At 34.6% G+C, this 19,578-nt stretch overlaps 1 protein-coding gene across 2 annotated transcripts; it reads right to left on the bottom strand.

Moving 5' to 3' along the window:
- Positions 1 to 4,998: 4,998 nt before the first annotated feature.
- Positions 4,999 to 19,016, bottom strand: LOC142638149 (ribosomal lysine N-methyltransferase set10). 2 transcript variants are annotated; one of them, XM_075812150.1, is made up of 16 exons: positions 18,818 to 19,016; positions 18,627 to 18,717; positions 17,938 to 18,112; positions 17,735 to 17,840; positions 16,010 to 16,089; positions 12,930 to 12,956; positions 12,619 to 12,770; positions 12,356 to 12,469; positions 11,736 to 11,816; positions 11,478 to 11,542; positions 8,811 to 8,867; positions 8,493 to 8,564; positions 8,071 to 8,316; positions 5,963 to 6,078; positions 5,724 to 5,822; positions 4,999 to 5,289 (listed from the first exon to the last, which is right to left on the bottom strand). In XM_075812150.1, the coding sequence occupies exons 1-16, from the start codon at positions 18,878 to 18,880 to the stop codon at positions 5,139 to 5,141; spliced, it is 1,695 nt and encodes a 564-aa protein (XP_075668265.1). In that variant the 5' UTR covers positions 18,881 to 19,016; the 3' UTR covers positions 4,999 to 5,138. The 2 variants fall into 2 exon arrangements, with proteins under 2 accessions (XP_075668265.1, XP_075668264.1); XM_075812149.1 differs by having other exon boundaries at positions 16,010 to 16,092; positions 18,818 to 19,014.
- Positions 19,017 to 19,578: the final 562 nt, after the last annotated feature.

Here is a 19,578-nt window from a genome sequence, read left to right as displayed (position 1 = left end):
CAAAAGCCCTAAAGATACCTGTTAATTAAACCCAAAATTATATAAACAATTGATTTTTTTTAACACTTTTTATATTTCTCGTAAAAGTTGTAATAAAATTTTTCAAAAATTTTTCATTAACAAAGGTCTTAAGGACACCCTATTAACAAAAATCAAAGTTATATAAGCAATTGATTTTTTTGACACTTTTTTTATATCTAATAAAAGTAGTAGCTAAACTTTGATAAAATAATTTATTAACAAATGTCATAAAGTCATCTATTAACAAGACCCAAGTTTATATGAGATTAATAAATTGTAGTGCTCCAGAATCGCCACAAGCCTCCCGTATTGCAGCACGGACTTCTGTGTCAAATGGTTGCCTCTCTCTCACTCTTTCACTCTCATTTCTCTTATTTCCTCCCTCCCTCTTTTCGCAAGATTCAGTTCTTGAAAAATGAATGCAAAGAGACCGAACTGCCATACTTTGAACAACTCGTTGTGGGGACCTCCGTGATGGACCTCCGGTGGTTCCGCCCATGGAGTAGGAGGGACAACTGCATCTTTAAATAAAGAAGCACAGTATCAAACGAGAACGCTCCCAGTTGAATTGAGATAGATGCTCTCAGTATCAATGGAGCCATGGTGGGTGTAACATGCGTGAAGGTGACACAAACTTTTTTGGACTATGAAAACAGCTATCCATTCTTCAAACCCACTGCAAAAAGCTTTGTAATTTCTTAACATAAACAAGGAAAATCGGCAACTTGGAAGGATAATGGCAAATCCTTTATCGGTTGTGAAATGAGAATGGACCTTCAAAATATTGGATCCTTCGGTGGCCATCAAAGTGTTTTCTTTGCATTCATTTTTCAAGAAATGAAATTACCAAGATATATTTTTATAATTTTTTTTTAAAGAAAAAGAAATAAATTACTAATTTTTTTTATATTTCTCATTAAAACTTTCGTAAAATTATCCATTAACAAAAACCCTAAAGTTACATGTTGTTAAAGACATATTTTATGTAGTTGGCTAATCCTTTGACAAAACGCACTTTACTTGTAATTGGGTAGATCTAGGATGTGTTTAATACTTCAAAGAACATGTTGTTCAAGTCTAGTATTAAAGCCATGAAAATTGGACCAATAAACAAGTGAAGAAAAGGTGTTCACTAAAGCTGGACAGATACCTCGACATCTGTGGACACTGCTCGACAGCTGCTCGACAAATAGTTATCTATCAAGGTTTAATGAGGCTCGACACCTGCTATCTATCGAGATTACGGAAATTCAGATTTCCAGATCTGATTTTCAGCCAAAATTTGTGTATTTGTGTAGGGTTTCTTTTCTCACAACCCTAAACATATATAAGGCTTATTTTAGAGGCCGTCACATAAGAGAATACAAGGAGAACATATGCAAAAGGTGACTGACGCCTTATTCTCTCTGAAAGAAGCTTCTACGTCTTTGCGCCTTAGGGTTTTGTAACCAAGTGCTTCTTGATCTTCATTGTTGATGAAGTGAAGAACTTTGTAACCAACGTTCTTCTTCTTCAAGATGGTGAGTGAGTCATGTACTGAGATTCGTGTAAAGGAATTAGTCACGTACTGGGATCCGTGCATCAAAGGGAATTGAAGAGGTCATATATTGAAGAGTTCAGAGGTTCTAAAGCAATAGAAGGTTTCTGCAGTAAGTTCATCAACAAGAATTGTAGAATCTAGGGACAAAAATTTTGTACTAGATCTGAAACTTCTCTTTACTATAGTGAATTGCTTTTCGGAAAGGTTTCCCCCCCAGTTTTTTAAAGTGAAACTAGTTGGTTTTGTTGGTTTTCCTGGGTCATCATATCTTGTCTTATTTATTTTTCCTCTGCACTTAGTTTTGACATGATATTGATGTTTGTTTGTTTTAACAAGTTTTATGCATAATAAATCTAATTAACAACTTGGGTTTAAAACTTGTTATTTCTACCAACTGGGGTCTAAATTTCCTAACACCTGTTAACAAAACCCAAAATTATATAAGCAATTGACTTTTTTAACACTTTTTATTTTTCTCATAAAAGTAGTATTGAAATTTTCCTAAAATTGTTCATTTACGAATGTCTTAAGGACATCCTATTAACAAAAATCAAAATTATATAAACAATTGATTTTTTTGACACTTTTTATATTTCCCATAAAAATAGTATTAAAACTTTCCTAAAATAATTTATTAACAAATGTCTTAAAGGCATCTATTAACAGGACCCAGATTTATATGAGATTAATAAATTATAGAGCTTCAGAATCGCCACAAGCCTCCTTTTTAGCTGCACAGACTTCTATGTCAGATGGTTGCCTCTCTCTCACTCTTTCACTCACATTTCTCTTATTTCCTCCCTCCCTCTTTTCGCAAGATTCAATTCTTGAAAAATGAATGCAAAGTGATCGAACTGCCATACGTCAGACAACTCATTGTGACGACCTCCATGATGGACCTCCGGTGGTTCCACCCAAGGGATAGGCAGGGCAACTGCATCTTTAAATAAAGAAGCATGATATCCAACTAGAACGCTTCCGATTGAATTGAGATAGATGCTCTCAATATCAATGGAGCCATGGTGGGTGTAACATGCATGAAGGTGACACAAACTTTTTAGGACTATGAAAGCAACTATCCGTTCTTCAAACCCACAGCAAAAAACTTGGTAATTTCTTAACATAAACAAGGAAAACCGGTAACTTGGAAGGATAATGACAAATCCTTTATCAGTTGCGAAACAAGAATGGACCTTCAAAATATTGGAGCCTTCGGTGGCCATCAAAGTGTTTTCTTTGCATTCATTTTTCAAGAACTGAAATTACCGAGATATATTTTTATAAATTTTTTATAGAAAAATAAATAAATTACTTTTTTTTTCTCATCAAAACTTTCCTAAAATTATCCATTAACAAAAGCCCTAAAGATACCTGTTAACAAAACCCAAAATTATATAAGCAATTGATTTTTTTCACACTTTTTATATTTCTCATAAAAGTAGTATTGAAATTTTCCTAAAATTATTCATTAACGAATGTCTTAAGGACACCCTGTTAACAAAAATCAAAGTTATATAAGCAATTGGTTTTTTTGACACTTTTTATGTTTCCCATAATAGTAGTATTAAAACTTCCTAAAATAATTTATTAATAAATGTCTTAAAGTCATCTACTAACAGGACCCAAATTTATATGAGATTAATAAATTGTAGAGCTCCAGAATCGCTACAAGCCTCCCATACTGCTGCACGGACTTGTGTCAAATGGTTGCCTCTCTCTCACTCTTTCACTTACATTTCTCTTATTTCCTCCCTCCCTCTTTTCACAAGATTTAGTTCTTTAAAAATGAATGGAAAGAGACCGAACTGCCATACGTCGGACAACTCGTTGTAAGGACCTCCGTGATGGACCTTCGGTGGTTCCACCCATGGAGTAGGAGGGACAACTGCATTTTTAAATAAAGAAGCACAGTATCCTACGAGAATGCTTCCAGTTGAATTGAGATAAATGCTCTCAATATCAATGGAGCCATGGTGGGTGTAACATGCATGAAGGTTACACAAAATTTTTAAGACTATGAAAGCAACTATCCATTCTTCAAAGCCATTGCGAAAAGCTTGGTAATTTCTTAACATAAACAAGGAAAATCGGCATCTTGGAAGGATAATGGCAAATCCTTTATCGGTTGCGAAACGAGAATAGACCTTTAAAATATTGGAGCCTTCAGTGGCCATCAAAGTGTTTTCTTTGCATTCATTTTTCCAGAACTGAAATTACCATGCTTTTCGCTGTGGATTTGAAGAACAGATAGCTTCTTTTAGATTCTTAAAAAATTTGTGTCACCTTCATGCATGTTACACCCACCATGGCTCCATTGATATTGAGAGCATCTATCTCAATTCAACCAGAAGCGCTCTCGTTGGATATCATGCTTCTTTATTTAAAGATGCAGTTGTCCCTCTTACTCCATGGGTGGAACCCCCGAAGGTCCATCACGGATGTCCTCAAAACGAGTTGTCCAACGTATGGAAGTTCGGTCTCTTAGCATTGGAACTCATTTATCCACCCAACCCATGTCGAACTCAAGAAACCAAATGGATTGGCCATCTCCAGAAGCTTCGAATGGTCTGCGACTTGCCAAGCTAGAACACCAGTGCATTGATAAAGGGCAAAGCCAAAGTTTCAAAACCTTTCAAGAAATTAAAGACAATTCTTGGGGCAAAGAAGAAAACGAAGGGTCCATTTGAAGATAAAGGTAAAAGCTTATCAAGATCATTTGCAAAAATGATCTTGTAATGCATGGAAGAAGATCCGAAGGGTAGATCAACGGTCCAAGAGGTCAGGGAATGGAAGTGTTTCAAGGGGCAAGAGTTTTGGGATCTTGTAAGAGAAGCAATAGCTGAAGAACCTGAGCCACACCGTTCATAGGCCCGGTCCAGTAATTGCAAGTCAAAAGTCCAAAAACATGTTCTCTCTTTCTTTTCTTTTTTTCTTCTTTTTTTTTTCCCTTTTTTAATGAAGAAATATTTTAGGTCAGGAAATCTTTGTCGTAGATTGTGATTTTTTTTTTCTTCAATTTTCCGTTGTTTAGCTCTTTTTTTTTTTTTTTTGTCTCTGTTTTAATGTCCTTTCTTTAAAATAAAATATTAAAAAAAAAACTAAAATCGAATGTTGGATAGTAAGAGTGAAAATTTCATTTGTGATTAAATTTTAAAATAAAACAATGTGTTTAAATTAAAAAAAAAAATTGGGATTTAGAAAAGAAATAAATTGAGAATATTTGTATATTTTGAAATTGAAAATTTGATTAATAAAAAGAGGTCAAGAATAATTTTTTTTTTAAGTTAACACAACAAATGAGAGAGATTTGAGAGTTTATTTGCGCATCATAATAGGGTATTTGCATTACCATGAAAGTTAACCAAATTCCAGTACTAAAAATAATAATGATAATCAAGAAATCCCCATAAACAATAATTTCAACTCAGCTGTAAAGCTATGAAAAGTTTGTCCCTTAAAGCTTATTGAATCACAAAAGAGGAAGACAGAGTAATTGCAAGGAGCTAAGACATTAAAATAAATAAACAAAAGCCGTGAAACTCTCGGTCTCATACAATATATGGAAATTGATAAACATCTAGTTTCTTTCACTAAGTGCTAATTGCAATGCGTGCTCTGCTTCCTTCAAAAATAAACGAGTCAGTTGCTTTTGCCCTCGTCTATATATTATTCTAGACCCCCTGTTTTTACTCCTCAACTTCTGTTGGGTTATGACTTCTGTCTCTTTGCTGCAGAGGCATGCATAAGAAAAGTACATTAGATACTTCAACAATAAAAGTTCAAACGGATGAAGGTAAATGTATGCATTTCTAGTTGGATATTCAGCAAACAAATAAAGCCTACATCGAATTTTCAACATTCTTTCATTTTGAGAATTTGGTCACTTTCAAATTACTACGTATGATTAGCATTGAAACTTATTCTTTAAGGCCATTGATGCATTTCCTGCTTTAGCATATCCAAGTATTAAAAATTAGAGTTTTTCTTGCACATACAGTTTTGTACCCACAACCTCACTCTTAACTCAATTTTATTGTCTTTGTAAGTACCCTCCACCCAAATTTATGGTAGAAGGACCTGCCATTTAAGTTAGACTTCATTGACAACTTGACTTAGAAGACATTCATCAAGACAAAAAGATGATAATTCAATTTTTTCATACATTGGTGTTTGCAGCTCCTGGCTTTCAGCAGTATTGACTTCTTTAAGAAGTTCAATGTCACAGTCCTCTGCTCCAGAATTCTCTTCAAGATCTACCATCCTGGAATACAGAGAAATCATAGTCTCAAGCAAGTTAAAGCAAGCGGAGTGATAAATTAAATACAACTAAATTCTAGTCATATTTACAATGCTGGAGTTATCAGCAAATTAATATTTAAAAGATAAGACTCCAGGGTTTACTTCATCTGGAGAAGATCAACAAGCAATTGTAGAGCTCCAGAATCACCACAAGCCTCCCATACTGCTGCACGGACTTCTGTGTCAGATGGTTGCCTCTCCCCACCAGATCCAACAAGCTTCGCAAAAAAATCAATAGATTCAACTAAGGGTCAAGAATTAGAGGAAAAAATAAATTAAAAGATTGAACCAGGGGAGGATTCCTTGGGCTCTAAAATAAAATTTTTTTGTCAAAATGAATATATACCAAAGATTTATAAATAAGTAAAACTATCACCAAAGCACAAAGATTTGCAAATTATCTTTAGATAAAGCAGTTTGAGGAGATTGCTTATATTGACATCTGCCTGTTTTTTGAAAAATAGTTCATGGTATAAACAATCATAGTAAGATGACCACATTCAATTTTCTTTAAATAACTAACAGCATTCAATTTGTATTAGGATCCTCTCTATTTGTTATTAAAACAGAGAGGGCCCATATTACAACAAAGATTTAGTTCTTCACGAATCTAAAAGCATAGTGGAGTCATATCACTTAAACTCAGTTATCATTTCTTATATGATGGAATGAGATTTTTTTTTTTTAAAGTAGTAAACCATCAGATTTGTGAAAGATTTAATCACAAATGAAAGGATTTCAATCCCTTCAATTCACCACCAAAAAGACCTCAACATATGTTATCATTTACAGGCAGCCAGAAGATAAATTATAACTTCATTCATCATCAAACTATCTATGACACTTCTAGAACAAATAACTTTTAAGAAAATAAAAGCACAAGTGACGAACTTAGGAAAAGAAAAATGTAAATTGATTAATAGAAAACAAAATTCCAGGTCTCACTTCATCTGTTCATATTTTAGAGTTTCAGAAGTCCTCCGATATTTTGTCCAATATCAGTACAGGTCATGGTTAAACTGAACAAGTTCTAATTTCCAACTGAATAGCGATATTAGAATCCAATGATATTTTATACTAATTTTATATACAATTTACTACAAGGATCCTTAAATTTCACCTCTAATTGCGTATTCTATTTTCCAAAAATATTACCATGTTCTCAACATGAAAGATAGAGTAATGTATTATATACACAATGGAGTCTACCAAGTTTTTTTACTTTCAGTTTTCTCATAACTTTGTGCTGCACAGCAGTTGGAAACTTTGATTGCAGGACTTCTTTTACCACTTCAATCTGCTCTTCTCTTTATTGAACTCTACCAATCAATTCACCACAGAAAAGAAATGGTTATCTAATCGGATCCTGATACAACTCTACATTTAAAAGTCATCTTTCATAGCCTATAACTTACAATTAAGAATATTGCCCCAAAGTGGCTTAATATTGCAGAGACAAAATTTGGCTACAAACAATGGCAACAACTCCCACTAAAAAAATTAACATGGTTACATATTTTGAAAACCTAACAACTGGATTGCATGTTCTTTATACACATGTCAAATTTTGTGTCAATCGGATGTTATTTACTATTCAATCCATAAACTTATTTTTTATGCATAATTTTAGACTACAAAAGCTTGAAATTTAAATATCTGATTGATGACATAGCTATTGATATTTTATTTTTTAGAAATTTTGCAAGTATGGAAGATACAAGAAGAAAATGTTATCTAATAGTGTATTTGTCAAAATTTACATCCAATAAAAATATATTGTTTGGAGTTGTAGCCATTAGCCAAACTTTGTCCATATTGTAGGGTTCCATTTCCCCTACGGTCTGATCTTCACTTTACAAAACACTCCTCAACATTTGACCAGTCAACATTTGACCAGGCAGAGCAAGGATAAACCAATCCCAGTATAATTATAAGTTTAGGAGACAACAATAGGGCCTGACACATAGAACCAAGTATGCCCCAAAGTGACCTAAACAAGGTATACATGTCTTAAATTGTAAATCTATTAAGTGCATTCATAATTTTATCAACTGCATTGTAATATTGAATATTCTTCTCTCTTTTTTTTACCAATAATATTGAAGATTCTTGACAAAGGAGCATAGCTGGAAAGCTATTTATATCCACTTAGCCAGAGGTATAAGGTTAGGTATCCAGTGGAAGGAAAAATTATATTAAAGAAACCGCACCTCTTCCAGCATCGATGAAACCTGAAAAATCTCATCTTCCTGCAAGGCTATGGTCCTCAAGGCAGTTAAAAAGTTATCGGGAAAAACCAGTTTGTTTAAGTAAGAGGGCATCTTGCGCTGACCACTCCAACTGTGACTGCAAACTTCATCCTCACACTTATCATTCCCTTCAATTTTTGCTGTGCATTCTGAAAAAAATCCACGATCCAGCAAACTTCTAGGCAACAGACACCTCAGTTCAGCCTTCTGTAATCACAAGCTAGATTTGTTGATAAAGCAAATTCTATTTTGGAGGATAATTAAAGCAGTCTGGAAGAGCACTTTCTGTGGATGTTGCATCCACTGAAAAATTGATGAGTCATACAGATGATATATTAATGTAAAACCATATACCACAAAATCAAGAACAGATTATACCCGACCTGTGCTTCAAGCAGCTGGACCTTTGAATCAGAAAAGGGAACACTTTGGATTGCCTCCATGGGGTAATGGACCTGTGTAGGCATCAAGCCATTAATGATCTATGCACCAAGTCTTGATAGCTCATAATAATTTGCAAATTTGAGATTTAATACTATACATGGCACATAGAGCAAAAGAACACAAGGAGGATCCACATAGACAACACCAAACCAAATGGTTGAGATAAAATTTATTCAAGTTGAGTTTGAAATGGTATCACCACAATAAATTGAAAGAACTTAAATAACAAGAGCCACATGTCGCTTTTATGGCATTACCATGAGATAGTCATCGGGATTATTATCAATGACAAATCCATACAAATAAAGTAGTTCCTGCATCCAATTCAAGGTAACAAATTTGTATTAGAAAGTTGACAAAGCTCTACAGTCTACAGTTGCTTCAAAAGATATGAATCTCCAGCAATGGAGCCAATGTTGGATGATTTTCAATCACCAAAACGCATGAATAGTAAGATGGTAGAAAGCAAGAAATGAATTTTCAATGGTAATTTTTTCATTTGACAGAGAAGTGAGTGTGATATGTGGATTGGCATAGACACATAGAAGGTGCCATGATGAATTTGAATGAGTTTAGGGGGAGGGGTTTTGGGGGGTGGGGGGGGGGGGGGGGGGTTAATTAAAGGTTGAAATTCTAATATTCTATTAAATTAATAAACATGATATAATGCCCAGAAAGAACAAACTAGCAAAAACAAAATCGGCACAGCAGAACATGAATATTTTGAGTGAGGCTTTCTTTCATAGAATAAATTGATTAAAACAATCAGCTTTCATAAATGAACATGCCATGGCCAAGTCACAACACAGTGTAATATGCAAGAGCTCTCATGAAACATAGTAACAAGCATATGATGAAGTGGTCAGAAAGAAATTTCATACTTTCATGCAAGAAGTATTCCATGTATTTTGCACAGATGTTTCTATAATATACGTTAATGTTGAGTGCCATTCCTTACCATTGGTAAAAACAAGGACAAAGGCAACCATTGTAAAAAAAAAATATAAGTCATCAAGAGATATCAAATGGCTAGTGGTACCAGCCTTGGTTAGCAGATAGGCAAAAATACACTTTTAGTCCCTACATTTTGGCTTTTTTCCATTTTGGTCCCTACATTATAATTTCACAATTTTTAGTCCCTAAATCAATTAGCGCGTGTTATTTTAGTCCTTTCCGTCAATCAATAACCCGGAGATATTTAACCTAGCAAATAGAGAACTTAAATATTATTAAAAATCCACATCACCCATGACACATCAGCATATAAATTTAAAAAATTAATTTATTAATTTTAACTAATTAAAAAATTAAAAACAGAATTAAAAACCAAAATTCACATAAATTAAGATCTAAAAGTTTCTTGAACAAGAACACCAATGCAAATCTAAAAGATTCTCCCATTGTTTCTCTTCTTGCATTTTCTTAGCAACTAAACATGCAAAACACACAGCAATCTTCAAATGAGACCAAAACCCAACAGTAACAAAAATACCAAAACACAACATCTCAACCAAAACACTAAAACATCTCCACCGGATCCAACCAACCAAACACCAAACATCAAAACTCAACCAAACACAACAATAGACCAAGAAAATCCTCCACCGATTCACCACCTTCAAACCCCACCAATGGCCAAAAAATCCAGATCTACCCACCATTGATCTCCACCTCCACCGAGCTGAGTCTGTCTCTCTTCACCTCCATTGCTAGTCTCCACCGCCGATCTGAGCCCCTCCACTACCTTACTACCGATCTGCAACCACCACCTCCACTACTGAAACCCCAAAAATCAAAATAAAAATAACTTGTAGACCAGAGAGCTTCAACCTTCAGCTCTATGCCCTCCACCGCCGCATCATCTTCCTCATCCCTCTGGCCAGTCCTCCACCTCCGTCACGAAGCAGATCAGCCTTTTATTGATTTGGATCTTGACTCTTGACTTGCAGATCAGCCTTGTATTGATTGAGTTGCTATCATGGCATGGCTAGCAGCGGCCCAACGCGAAACCAGTGAAGTTGAAATGGGTTCAAGGTGGCGCTTTGGTTAAAGATTAACCGAATTGGGGTGGTGATTTAGAAGTGAGGTGGTCAGGTTCTGGGTTTCAATGTGAGTTTGGTGATTGAAGATGATGTGTGGGTTGTGACTTCTGGGATTTGATGATTTTCTGGTTTTGAACTTTTTGGGCTTATGGTTTGGGGATTTGATGATTTTGCTGGGTTGAAAATGAGGGCTTTGAGATTTATGATTTCGTTTTTGAGCTGAATTTTTTGGGTTTTTTGTGTGTTTGTTTCTCAAGAAAATTTTTGGGTTCGCTAGAGCTCGAGTAGGTAGAAGTTTTGGGTTGAATTTTTTATTCTAATTGTGTGAATTTTTTCTGAGTTTTTAATAAAGTTTAACTCATGTTCTGGAGATGAAACCAAGGAACATGAACATGTTCTTCAGAAAAAATAATGAAAGAAATAATTTTTTTTAATTTAATTATCTTGTTTTATTTTAAAAGAATTTAGAAAAAGACATGAAAATGTCTTTTTTTATTATTATTTTATGCTGACTTGGCATTTATTAAATAACAAATAAATTTTTTTATTATTATTTTATTTGCCATGACAGCATTTACAATGTCAACAGTGCACTCAGTTTGCCACGTCAGATATTTTCGGCTGTTGACTGACGGAAAGGATCAAAATAACATGCGTTAATTGATTTATGGACTAAAAGTGGTGAAATTAAAATGTAGGGATCAAGAAGAAAAAAAGTCAAAATGTAAGGACTAAAAGTGCATTTACGCCTAGCAGATACTCACAGAAATCACACAAGTAAGAAAGTTTTAGTTGTTTCCTCCCCCCCCCCCCCCCCTCCCTCCACCTTCTCCCTCTTCAGTAATAAGATTTCCTCTATAAGAAAATGAAAATACAACATACCTCATTTCCTTTGTTACCGTAGCTAATGGAAATCTCTCTATCAGTTTCAAAGAGACTTTGTTCAGCTGTCCAGTTGGGACAAAGAACATAGGATTAGTCACATTCCAGCTACTTTTATATAAGCTGATGAAGGGAAACAACTAATTAAGAGATCATTAGCAACTGTTCTAGCTGCAGGAAACTATCATTAGAGCTCAATATCTAAACTTAACACCCATATAATGATAATACCTACTACAAAATCAGGAGGAGGACTACCAGATAGAAGGTACATAGAGAAAGGAACTCCAGTGATTGATCCTGTTCTGTCAACTTCCCAAGTTGCTGCTGCCTTCAAATCTGGGTGGCCATATTTTCAGCCAGTAAGTTACAGATATGTATATTAATTTTACAACCGAAACCCAATTAATAAAAGTAAAACAAGCGAAAAAATGTAAGAGAGAAAAAAAATCTATTTTTTTGGATAGTAAGAACTATTCTTATTGTTTCAGAACCCAACTATTTGTCCAAAAGCTTGCGATATTTGAACAGATTATGCCTTAATTGAATGTCCGAGCAAGAAGTGATTTCTAAGTTCTAACACTCATCTAGGTGTAAGGCTTCACTGTGGATCCATAAATTAATGCTTAAAGTTAGTGCCATACAGAAAGATGTAACAAGCCAGCAGGCTAGAAATTATAAATTAGACAATAACAACTTATCAAAAAAAAAAAAGACAATAACATACCCATGGATTAAGGTTGTAAGAATTTATAAAATTATAAGCAAAATGAAGGAAATCACCAATATGAAAAACGCCACCGCCAAAAGAAAGGGATTGAAAAGAAAAGAACTAACAAAGAACTAGATAATTTTAGAATTGTGGACGAATGGCATACCATGGTTGCAAAAGTCAATGCCAGGGACAAGACCCTCCACCCAGATGGTTTCTCCTTGTATTGCTGTGGATGTCACTCCGTTGACTTGGCTATTTACATTCTGGACCCTACATCCTGATATGAGAAGGTCCTGGTATTAGTTCAAAAGATTGTGTTATATTCAAGAAAGAAGAGATCTGCCACCCAGCACATTGTTAAACTCATTATAAATGAGTCAGAAGAAAGGATTCATGGACAATGATTAGAGGAAAAGATAACCTTACCTTTTTCATCCTCTCCACTGGAAATATAATTCGTGCAAAGCTCAGAATCTTTGGTAGTTGCAAAGTTACTGTCTTCTTCCTGAGTTTGTGGAAATACATAGGAATGTGGCAAAGGAATGTTCAAAGCACGAGTCCAAAAGACAGAATTTGCCCTAGAACCATGATGATTGTGCAATGTTAAAAAATTTAAATTTTAGAACACTATAAACAGACAATTTATTTTGATAAGTCACTATAAACAGACATAGTTAAGGAGAGGATTCATTAGATGACAAAAGATCATAAGAACAGTTCAATAAGAAGATTCATACCAAAGGAAATCTTCAAAGCACACCTCACTGGAAAATGAAGCAACAAGAATAGTATTAGAAATAAATAAAATATTTAATATGTGTGTGTGCATGCGCGCTTCATTATTCTGAACTCATTAAATGTGTCATTTTAGATAGCTCATTCTTCCTAAGTAATAAGAAATAAAGAAAACGCTGCTAAATGACCAAGTAAGCAGTAACCAAATTTACCTAAACATAAAAGATCATGAACTGAAAGTGGCTATAAAAATATGCAAGCCTACATTTCTAAAACTTACAGGCAGAACCATATCAATGAATCAATACTACACTCTCTCTAGCTTACCCACGTATTTCCTTTCTCTTTTCCCTATCCCAGACAAGGTGGCTAAGAGGATGGAGAAATTACAAAGGATTTCCTTTGGACTGGTATGGGGGATGAGCATAAAATTCACTTAGTAAATTGATCTAAGATATGTAGGCCAGTGAAGAATGGAGGGATAGGCATTAGGTGTTTGAGAAGGTTTAACTCTGCCTTATTAGCCAAATAATTGTGGCGCTATGGTTTGGAGAATGATGCCCTTTGGAGAAGGGTTATTGGGGCGAAGTATGGGAATGAGTGGGGTGATTGGTGCACAAAATCTGTGTCTGAGGCATATGGTGTTTGTTTGTGGAAGTTCATTCAGAGTGGCTGGGGGAATTTTTCCAAGTTCATTCGGTATAAAGTGGGTGATGGAACCCATGTGAAGTTTTAGGATGATGTGTGGTGTAGGGATCGTCTTCTTAAGGAGGCGTTTCTAGATTTATAAAATATCAGTAGGACAAGGGATGTTTCGGTCTCTGAGGTTATGAGCTTTGTAAATGGGACAGTTTCTTGGGTCATTCAGTTTCGTCGTTTAGTGAATGACCAAGAGTCACAACCTTTGGATTCGTTTATGGTTTTGATCTACTCTACAAAGGTACGGGGTGTTGGTTCTGACATTCTTAGTTAAATGCCAACCAACAGTCGAGGTTTTAAGGTGAGTGGGTATTACCATTCTATTTCCCCTTCTTCTGGCAGTTCTTTCCCTTAGAAAATGGTGTGGCAATCGAAGGTTCCTCCTCGGGTAGCTTTTTTCTCTTGGACTGTGGCTTTAGGCAAGATTCTAACTATAGACAACCTTCGGAAAAGGCATTTTGTTGTCCTTGAGTGGTGTTTTATGTGCAAAAGGTGTGGAGAATCTGTAGATCATCTCCTCCTTCACTGTCCTATAGCCTTTGAGATGTGGAGTATGATCTTTAGCTTGTTTGGTATTTGTTGGGTGATGCATCAGAGGGTAGTGGATTTGTTGGATTGTTGGACAAGCAAATTCAGGCGTCATTGTAATATAGTTATTTGTAGGCTTGTGCCACACTGTTTGATGTGGTGTATTTGGTAGGAACTGAATTCTAGAAGCTTTGAGGGTTGTGAATGGTCCATGATTGAGCTTAAGTCTTTCTTCTTTTTTACTCTTCTCGAATAGTGTCTTGTTTTACCATCTTTTTCATGTATTTCCCTTCCTGTGTTGCTTGATCATTGTAATTTGGTTTCTTGATGTTTTGCCTTTTTGTACATTACTAGGCTGTGTGTTTTTATAAAATTTCTTTGTTATTATCCAAAAAAACATTGATATTCAAAAGAGACGGTGCATATAAATACATTTCATAACATCTCTTCAAATCCCTCAGCATGAAACAACATAAAGTAGCGAGTTTTTTTTTTTTTCCTTTGCCTTCTTTGTTTGTTAGCATAGTTGACATGATTTAATTGCAATGTAACTGTAATATTTGAGTGCAAGTTGCTTGACATAAATACAATCTAATTATTTTGATTTTTGAAGCACAAACATTCTTGGTTGGCCTCCAATTTGAGATAGAATGGGCATATCCACCACCTAATCCAAAAACCAACTTATTGGATGATGAACATCAACATGCACATCAGCAAAAAGTCAAATACTCAATGAAGATGACTAAATAAGGCTTGCCAACTACACCCATGATTCCTAATTAGACCATGTCCAGAGTCTATGTTGTAGTACAAATACATTGCTCATTGATTTTCTCTAGTCAACAACAAAGACTTAGTTCCAAAATTTGGGGTCATCTATAGATCCTCAACATATTTAGATTGGGTCGGCCACATGATTTCTTTTCCTCTGTTCACAATCTTCAAAAATGCAACTTAAGATCATTGATTGGTGTAACATGTGCAAGAGTAGCGGGAAGTCAGTTGATCATCTTTTGCTTCATTGTATGGAGGCACAGGATATTTGAGCATTCGTCTTTACCCTATTCAAAGTTGCTAGGGTTATGCAAAAGACAATGGCTTAAACGCTAAGCTATTAGGAAGGGAGATTTCATCATCATAGACATTCTAAAGCTTGGAACGAAGTACCCATGTGTCTTTTGGACAATTTGGGGTCATCAGAACAGTCAAACTTTAGATGGCATCAATCATCCAAACCAATTCATTAGGCAAAATATATTGTATGACTAGATGAATGCTTTGGGAAATAGGTCTTGTCATATTATAGATTCCTAGATACTCTAAATTTGACAGTGTAACTTTCATTTATCTCTTCTTAATTTATTTGAATAAAATTATTCTTATAATATTAAATTAAATTAACAAGCTCAAAAAGACCTGTTGTGTAGGGTTATTCGTTATTGTTGGTAAGTAATAAAATTCATTAAAAGTGCAAAAAGAATGGATGCAAATGAAGTACATGGGAAACATACACCTGCTTTCTAGGGCTAAACATTCAGAAGTTCATTAATCTGAATAATGCCTTAATAAGCTGAGTGTGGGTCCTCAAAACATAAAACTCATCCAGCTGACTGATCAAGAATGAATGGTTAGTTGTTACAAAAATTAATTCATGGCATAGGTTATGTTAATGATTTTTTAACTAGTTGTTACATATGCACCTAATGAGTTATATTAATGATATATAAATTAAATAATTCCCTGTGCAGAAAATCTAGATTAAACATATATAAGTTGGTATGATAATCCACTAATGCCCAAGGACTGGATTAAACGTATTAATGTACTTCCAATAATATAAATGACCACAAACCTTTCTGAATCCCCATCTAGTGTTAAAAGTTTCTTCACTAATGGCTTCACTTTGTCATCATATAAAGTCTGCAACTTTTTCTTCTGCACTTAAACCTATATTTGGTCACATATGCTGTATGGGGAAATTCAGAAAGCCTACTTCATCAAAAATAAGATGTTGATAGGTGACACCAAGAAATCATATCAAGCCAGACAAATACAGAATGGTTGTTTAGGATAAATAGAACGTTTTTTGGTAAGATTTACTACTTGTTAACATAAAAGGCGGAATAAGATACAAGAGAAAGCATATAGATTGACAATCCCTTGTGAATATCAACAAACTATATTTAACTTTTATGATGAGAGAGTTGCCTTTACAGGTGAAAGTGTCAGTTCCATAGATTGTACATGTCAAATCAGAAGTAAACTGATTGTATAAGCACCACCATGGACAAGTCAGAATAACATGCATGAGAAATGTATCACTGTGTTTTAAACATGATTATCTGTACAAATCTATCATGTAAAAAGGGCCCATAAAGTTACTAATGATCAAGGTTTTTGATAGTATTTTTTTCTTTATCGATAAGTTACATGCACATACAGTGGGTCTTGAACCCACAAGGCCACAACCTCACCCTCCACCTTGCTCTTACAAGCGGAGGAAGTGGCTTTTGAGCTAAAGCTTAGAGCAATTTTTGATAGTGATACTTGCACAGAAACGACATCCATTTTCTTAGATGAGATCATTTTGGATTAACAGATTCCACCAATGTCCAAAATAAAAAGAAACAAATCTAGCCATTTGGTATAACGTTAGAAATGCTAAGTGGGAATTGCAAGTGCATGCCTAATTGAAGTAAAGCATGCATTTTTTCAAAATAATGTGGTGAATTTGAAAAAAGAAAAAAATAATGGACAATATGTCAGTCAAGTGATTAACTAATCATATAAAATTTTAAACATAGCATTTTATACAATTTGCTATAAAAATATTGAATAATGAGAGTAAGGCTAGCATAACTAAAGTTAATCATATGTTCAACTACTAATGAGTGCTGTGCAAGTGATCTACTAATCATATAAAATTTAAGCATAGCATTTATATAATGTCGTATAACTGCTATTTGATAATGAGTTTAACACTAGCATAACTAAAGGAAATCATGTGTTCAACTACTACTGAATATAAAATCCTGATGCTGGTGCTATGTGGATTGTGTAGTCCCTTTGAATATAAATACTAGAGATCAGACCTTGCAAGTGCCTGCTACCCAAACGATGTGTCGCAGACTTGAGTGCAAAAATCAGGCCCTCCAAAAATTGGAGGTAAAATTGCCTATTAACCACATCTCCCATACTCCACAAACGCAGGAGCCTGGTGCTATGCGTAAGACATTTTCCTCCTCTTCTAGAATATATAATAAGGGGTTGAATTTTGTGTAGCATATCACATCATAAGATTGGTATTTGTAATAACAAATCAAGGGCCCATATAAATAGAGTTAAGATCTAATGGTTCATCCATTTATCTTTACACACACACACCCAAATTTTTAGCTTGTTTAAAAAGCACACTTTAGGTGCACTTTTTTGAAATTCACTTCTCTAGGTGTAAAATGCTTAAAAAGAACTTCAGCTGGTGCTTTTCGGCTTTCACTTTTAGAGCACTTAAGTGTGATTTTAACAACACCTAATTGGCATCCATGGGACATTGAGATGTACCCAAAAATCATTTTACCTGTAATTCGGTGGCCCGATACAATGTGGTTCCCTTTAGCTCCAATAGCTCATCATCGGTAAACCAAAGTGGATTCCCAAAACTGGTTGGAAGCATATCAAGGTACCTGATACAATCACCCACTCCAAATGAATTCAACCGCTAAAAAGGGGGGGAAAAAACAATTGAGGATTCAAAATAAAAAATGTGCACTTTATACATACGGCTTCCATGAAGAATTTTTACGGAGGCGCTCCAAAGTTAGAAACAAATTCATCAGGAACCTGTCATCTACTTCTCCTTCTTCAAACATTGCTCTGCATTCTGGTCCAAGAAGAGAATCTTGCAACACTCTCATAGGAGTTATTGCTAAATCAAGTGGAACAACTAATAGAACACCTGAAATTATTTTCAAAACCAATTTTTTTTTTAATTCAAAATCTCCTTCTATGGATGGCTACGGAAAAGAGTTGAAAGAAACAGTTCCACTAGTAAATGCTTACCCTGGTGTATAAACTATTTGACCAACATAATCATTCAATATTTTAAAATAACTTCTCATCACATACACAATACTCTTGCACATGGGAGTTAAGATTTTTTTTTCCTAATCAACAACAACTCAAATAATTTTGTCACTCTACAAATGAGGAAATAAAAATTGGCAATGATACATTATAATTATCATCCAACAACCAATTTCCCACTTTCTGTTCCATAATCAATTCCTTTTCCTACATTTCCTCAATATAAAAAAATAAAAAAAAAACATGTCTGTGTGACTGTGTATTTGTCAGAATTATCGTTAAGTGATTAAACTCACTACCCAATTCCTAACAGCTTAAGCTATCCGTATTACATTACAATTACAAATTGAGCAGTATAAAGTTAATGGGACAGTAGTGTGAGTTACCATCAGAAGCTTGATTGGCGGCCGAGAAAATTCCAAACCCTTTGGAATCACAGTGCTTAATCTTGCAACCACGTAGTTCAACTCCGTTCACCTGAAATTCAATTCAATTCCCAATTTATTAGCAAATTATGGGTTTTTTTTTGGGGGGGGGGGGGGGGGGGAAGAAGACGAGAATAAAAGAAAACGGAAACCTGTAACCACTGGAGAAACCGTTCGAGTTTGGCGTCTTCTTCTTCTTGTTGTTGGGTAGCCATGGCTGTGTGAGTGTGACTGAGTCTCTCTCTCTCTCTCTCTCTCTCTCTCTCTCTGTGTTTGATTGGTTTTGAAGGGTTTAAGCTTTTCGTGGCGTTGAGTTCGGACTTCAAATACCAGAACCAGACCAGGGTTTTAAAATGCTCTGCCACGGCGTCGTTTAAATTTAAAACCCATACTACTGCCTTCACTGTTTTTTTGGGGTTATAACTTTACTAAACTGAACATGGATAGGAAAAGTTAATGGATGGCTCAAGAACATTGGCTTAAAAAATATATAAAAAAAAATTTCACAACTTTTTATAGGAAATGAAATAAGTTACTGATTTTTTTAATATTTTTTTATATTTTTTATCAAAATTTTCTTAAAATTGTCCATTAACAAATGCTCTAAAAATACTGGTTAACAAAACCCAAATTATATAAGAATTGATTTTTTTTAACACTTTTTAGATTTCTTATAAAAGTAGTAATAAAACTTTTTTAAAATTGTTTATTAACAAATGCCTTCAGGACACCCGTTAACAAAACCCAAAGTTATATAAGCAATTGATTTTTTTGACACTTTATATTTCCCATAAAAGTAGTATTAAAAATTTCTTAAAATAATTTATTAACAAATTCCTTAAAGGCGTCTATTAACAGAACTCAAATTTATATGAGATTAAATTCTATAAGAACAGAATGTAAAATCCAAGTT

The sequence above is a fragment of the Castanea sativa genome, chromosome 6 (assembly GCF_040712315.1).
Source record: "Castanea sativa cultivar Marrone di Chiusa Pesio chromosome 6, ASM4071231v1".
Taxonomy (NCBI): Eukaryota; Viridiplantae; Streptophyta; class Magnoliopsida; order Fagales; family Fagaceae; genus Castanea; species Castanea sativa.
Note: the sequence above shows the minus strand (reverse complement) of the source record. Positions and strands in the feature narration are given on the sequence as shown.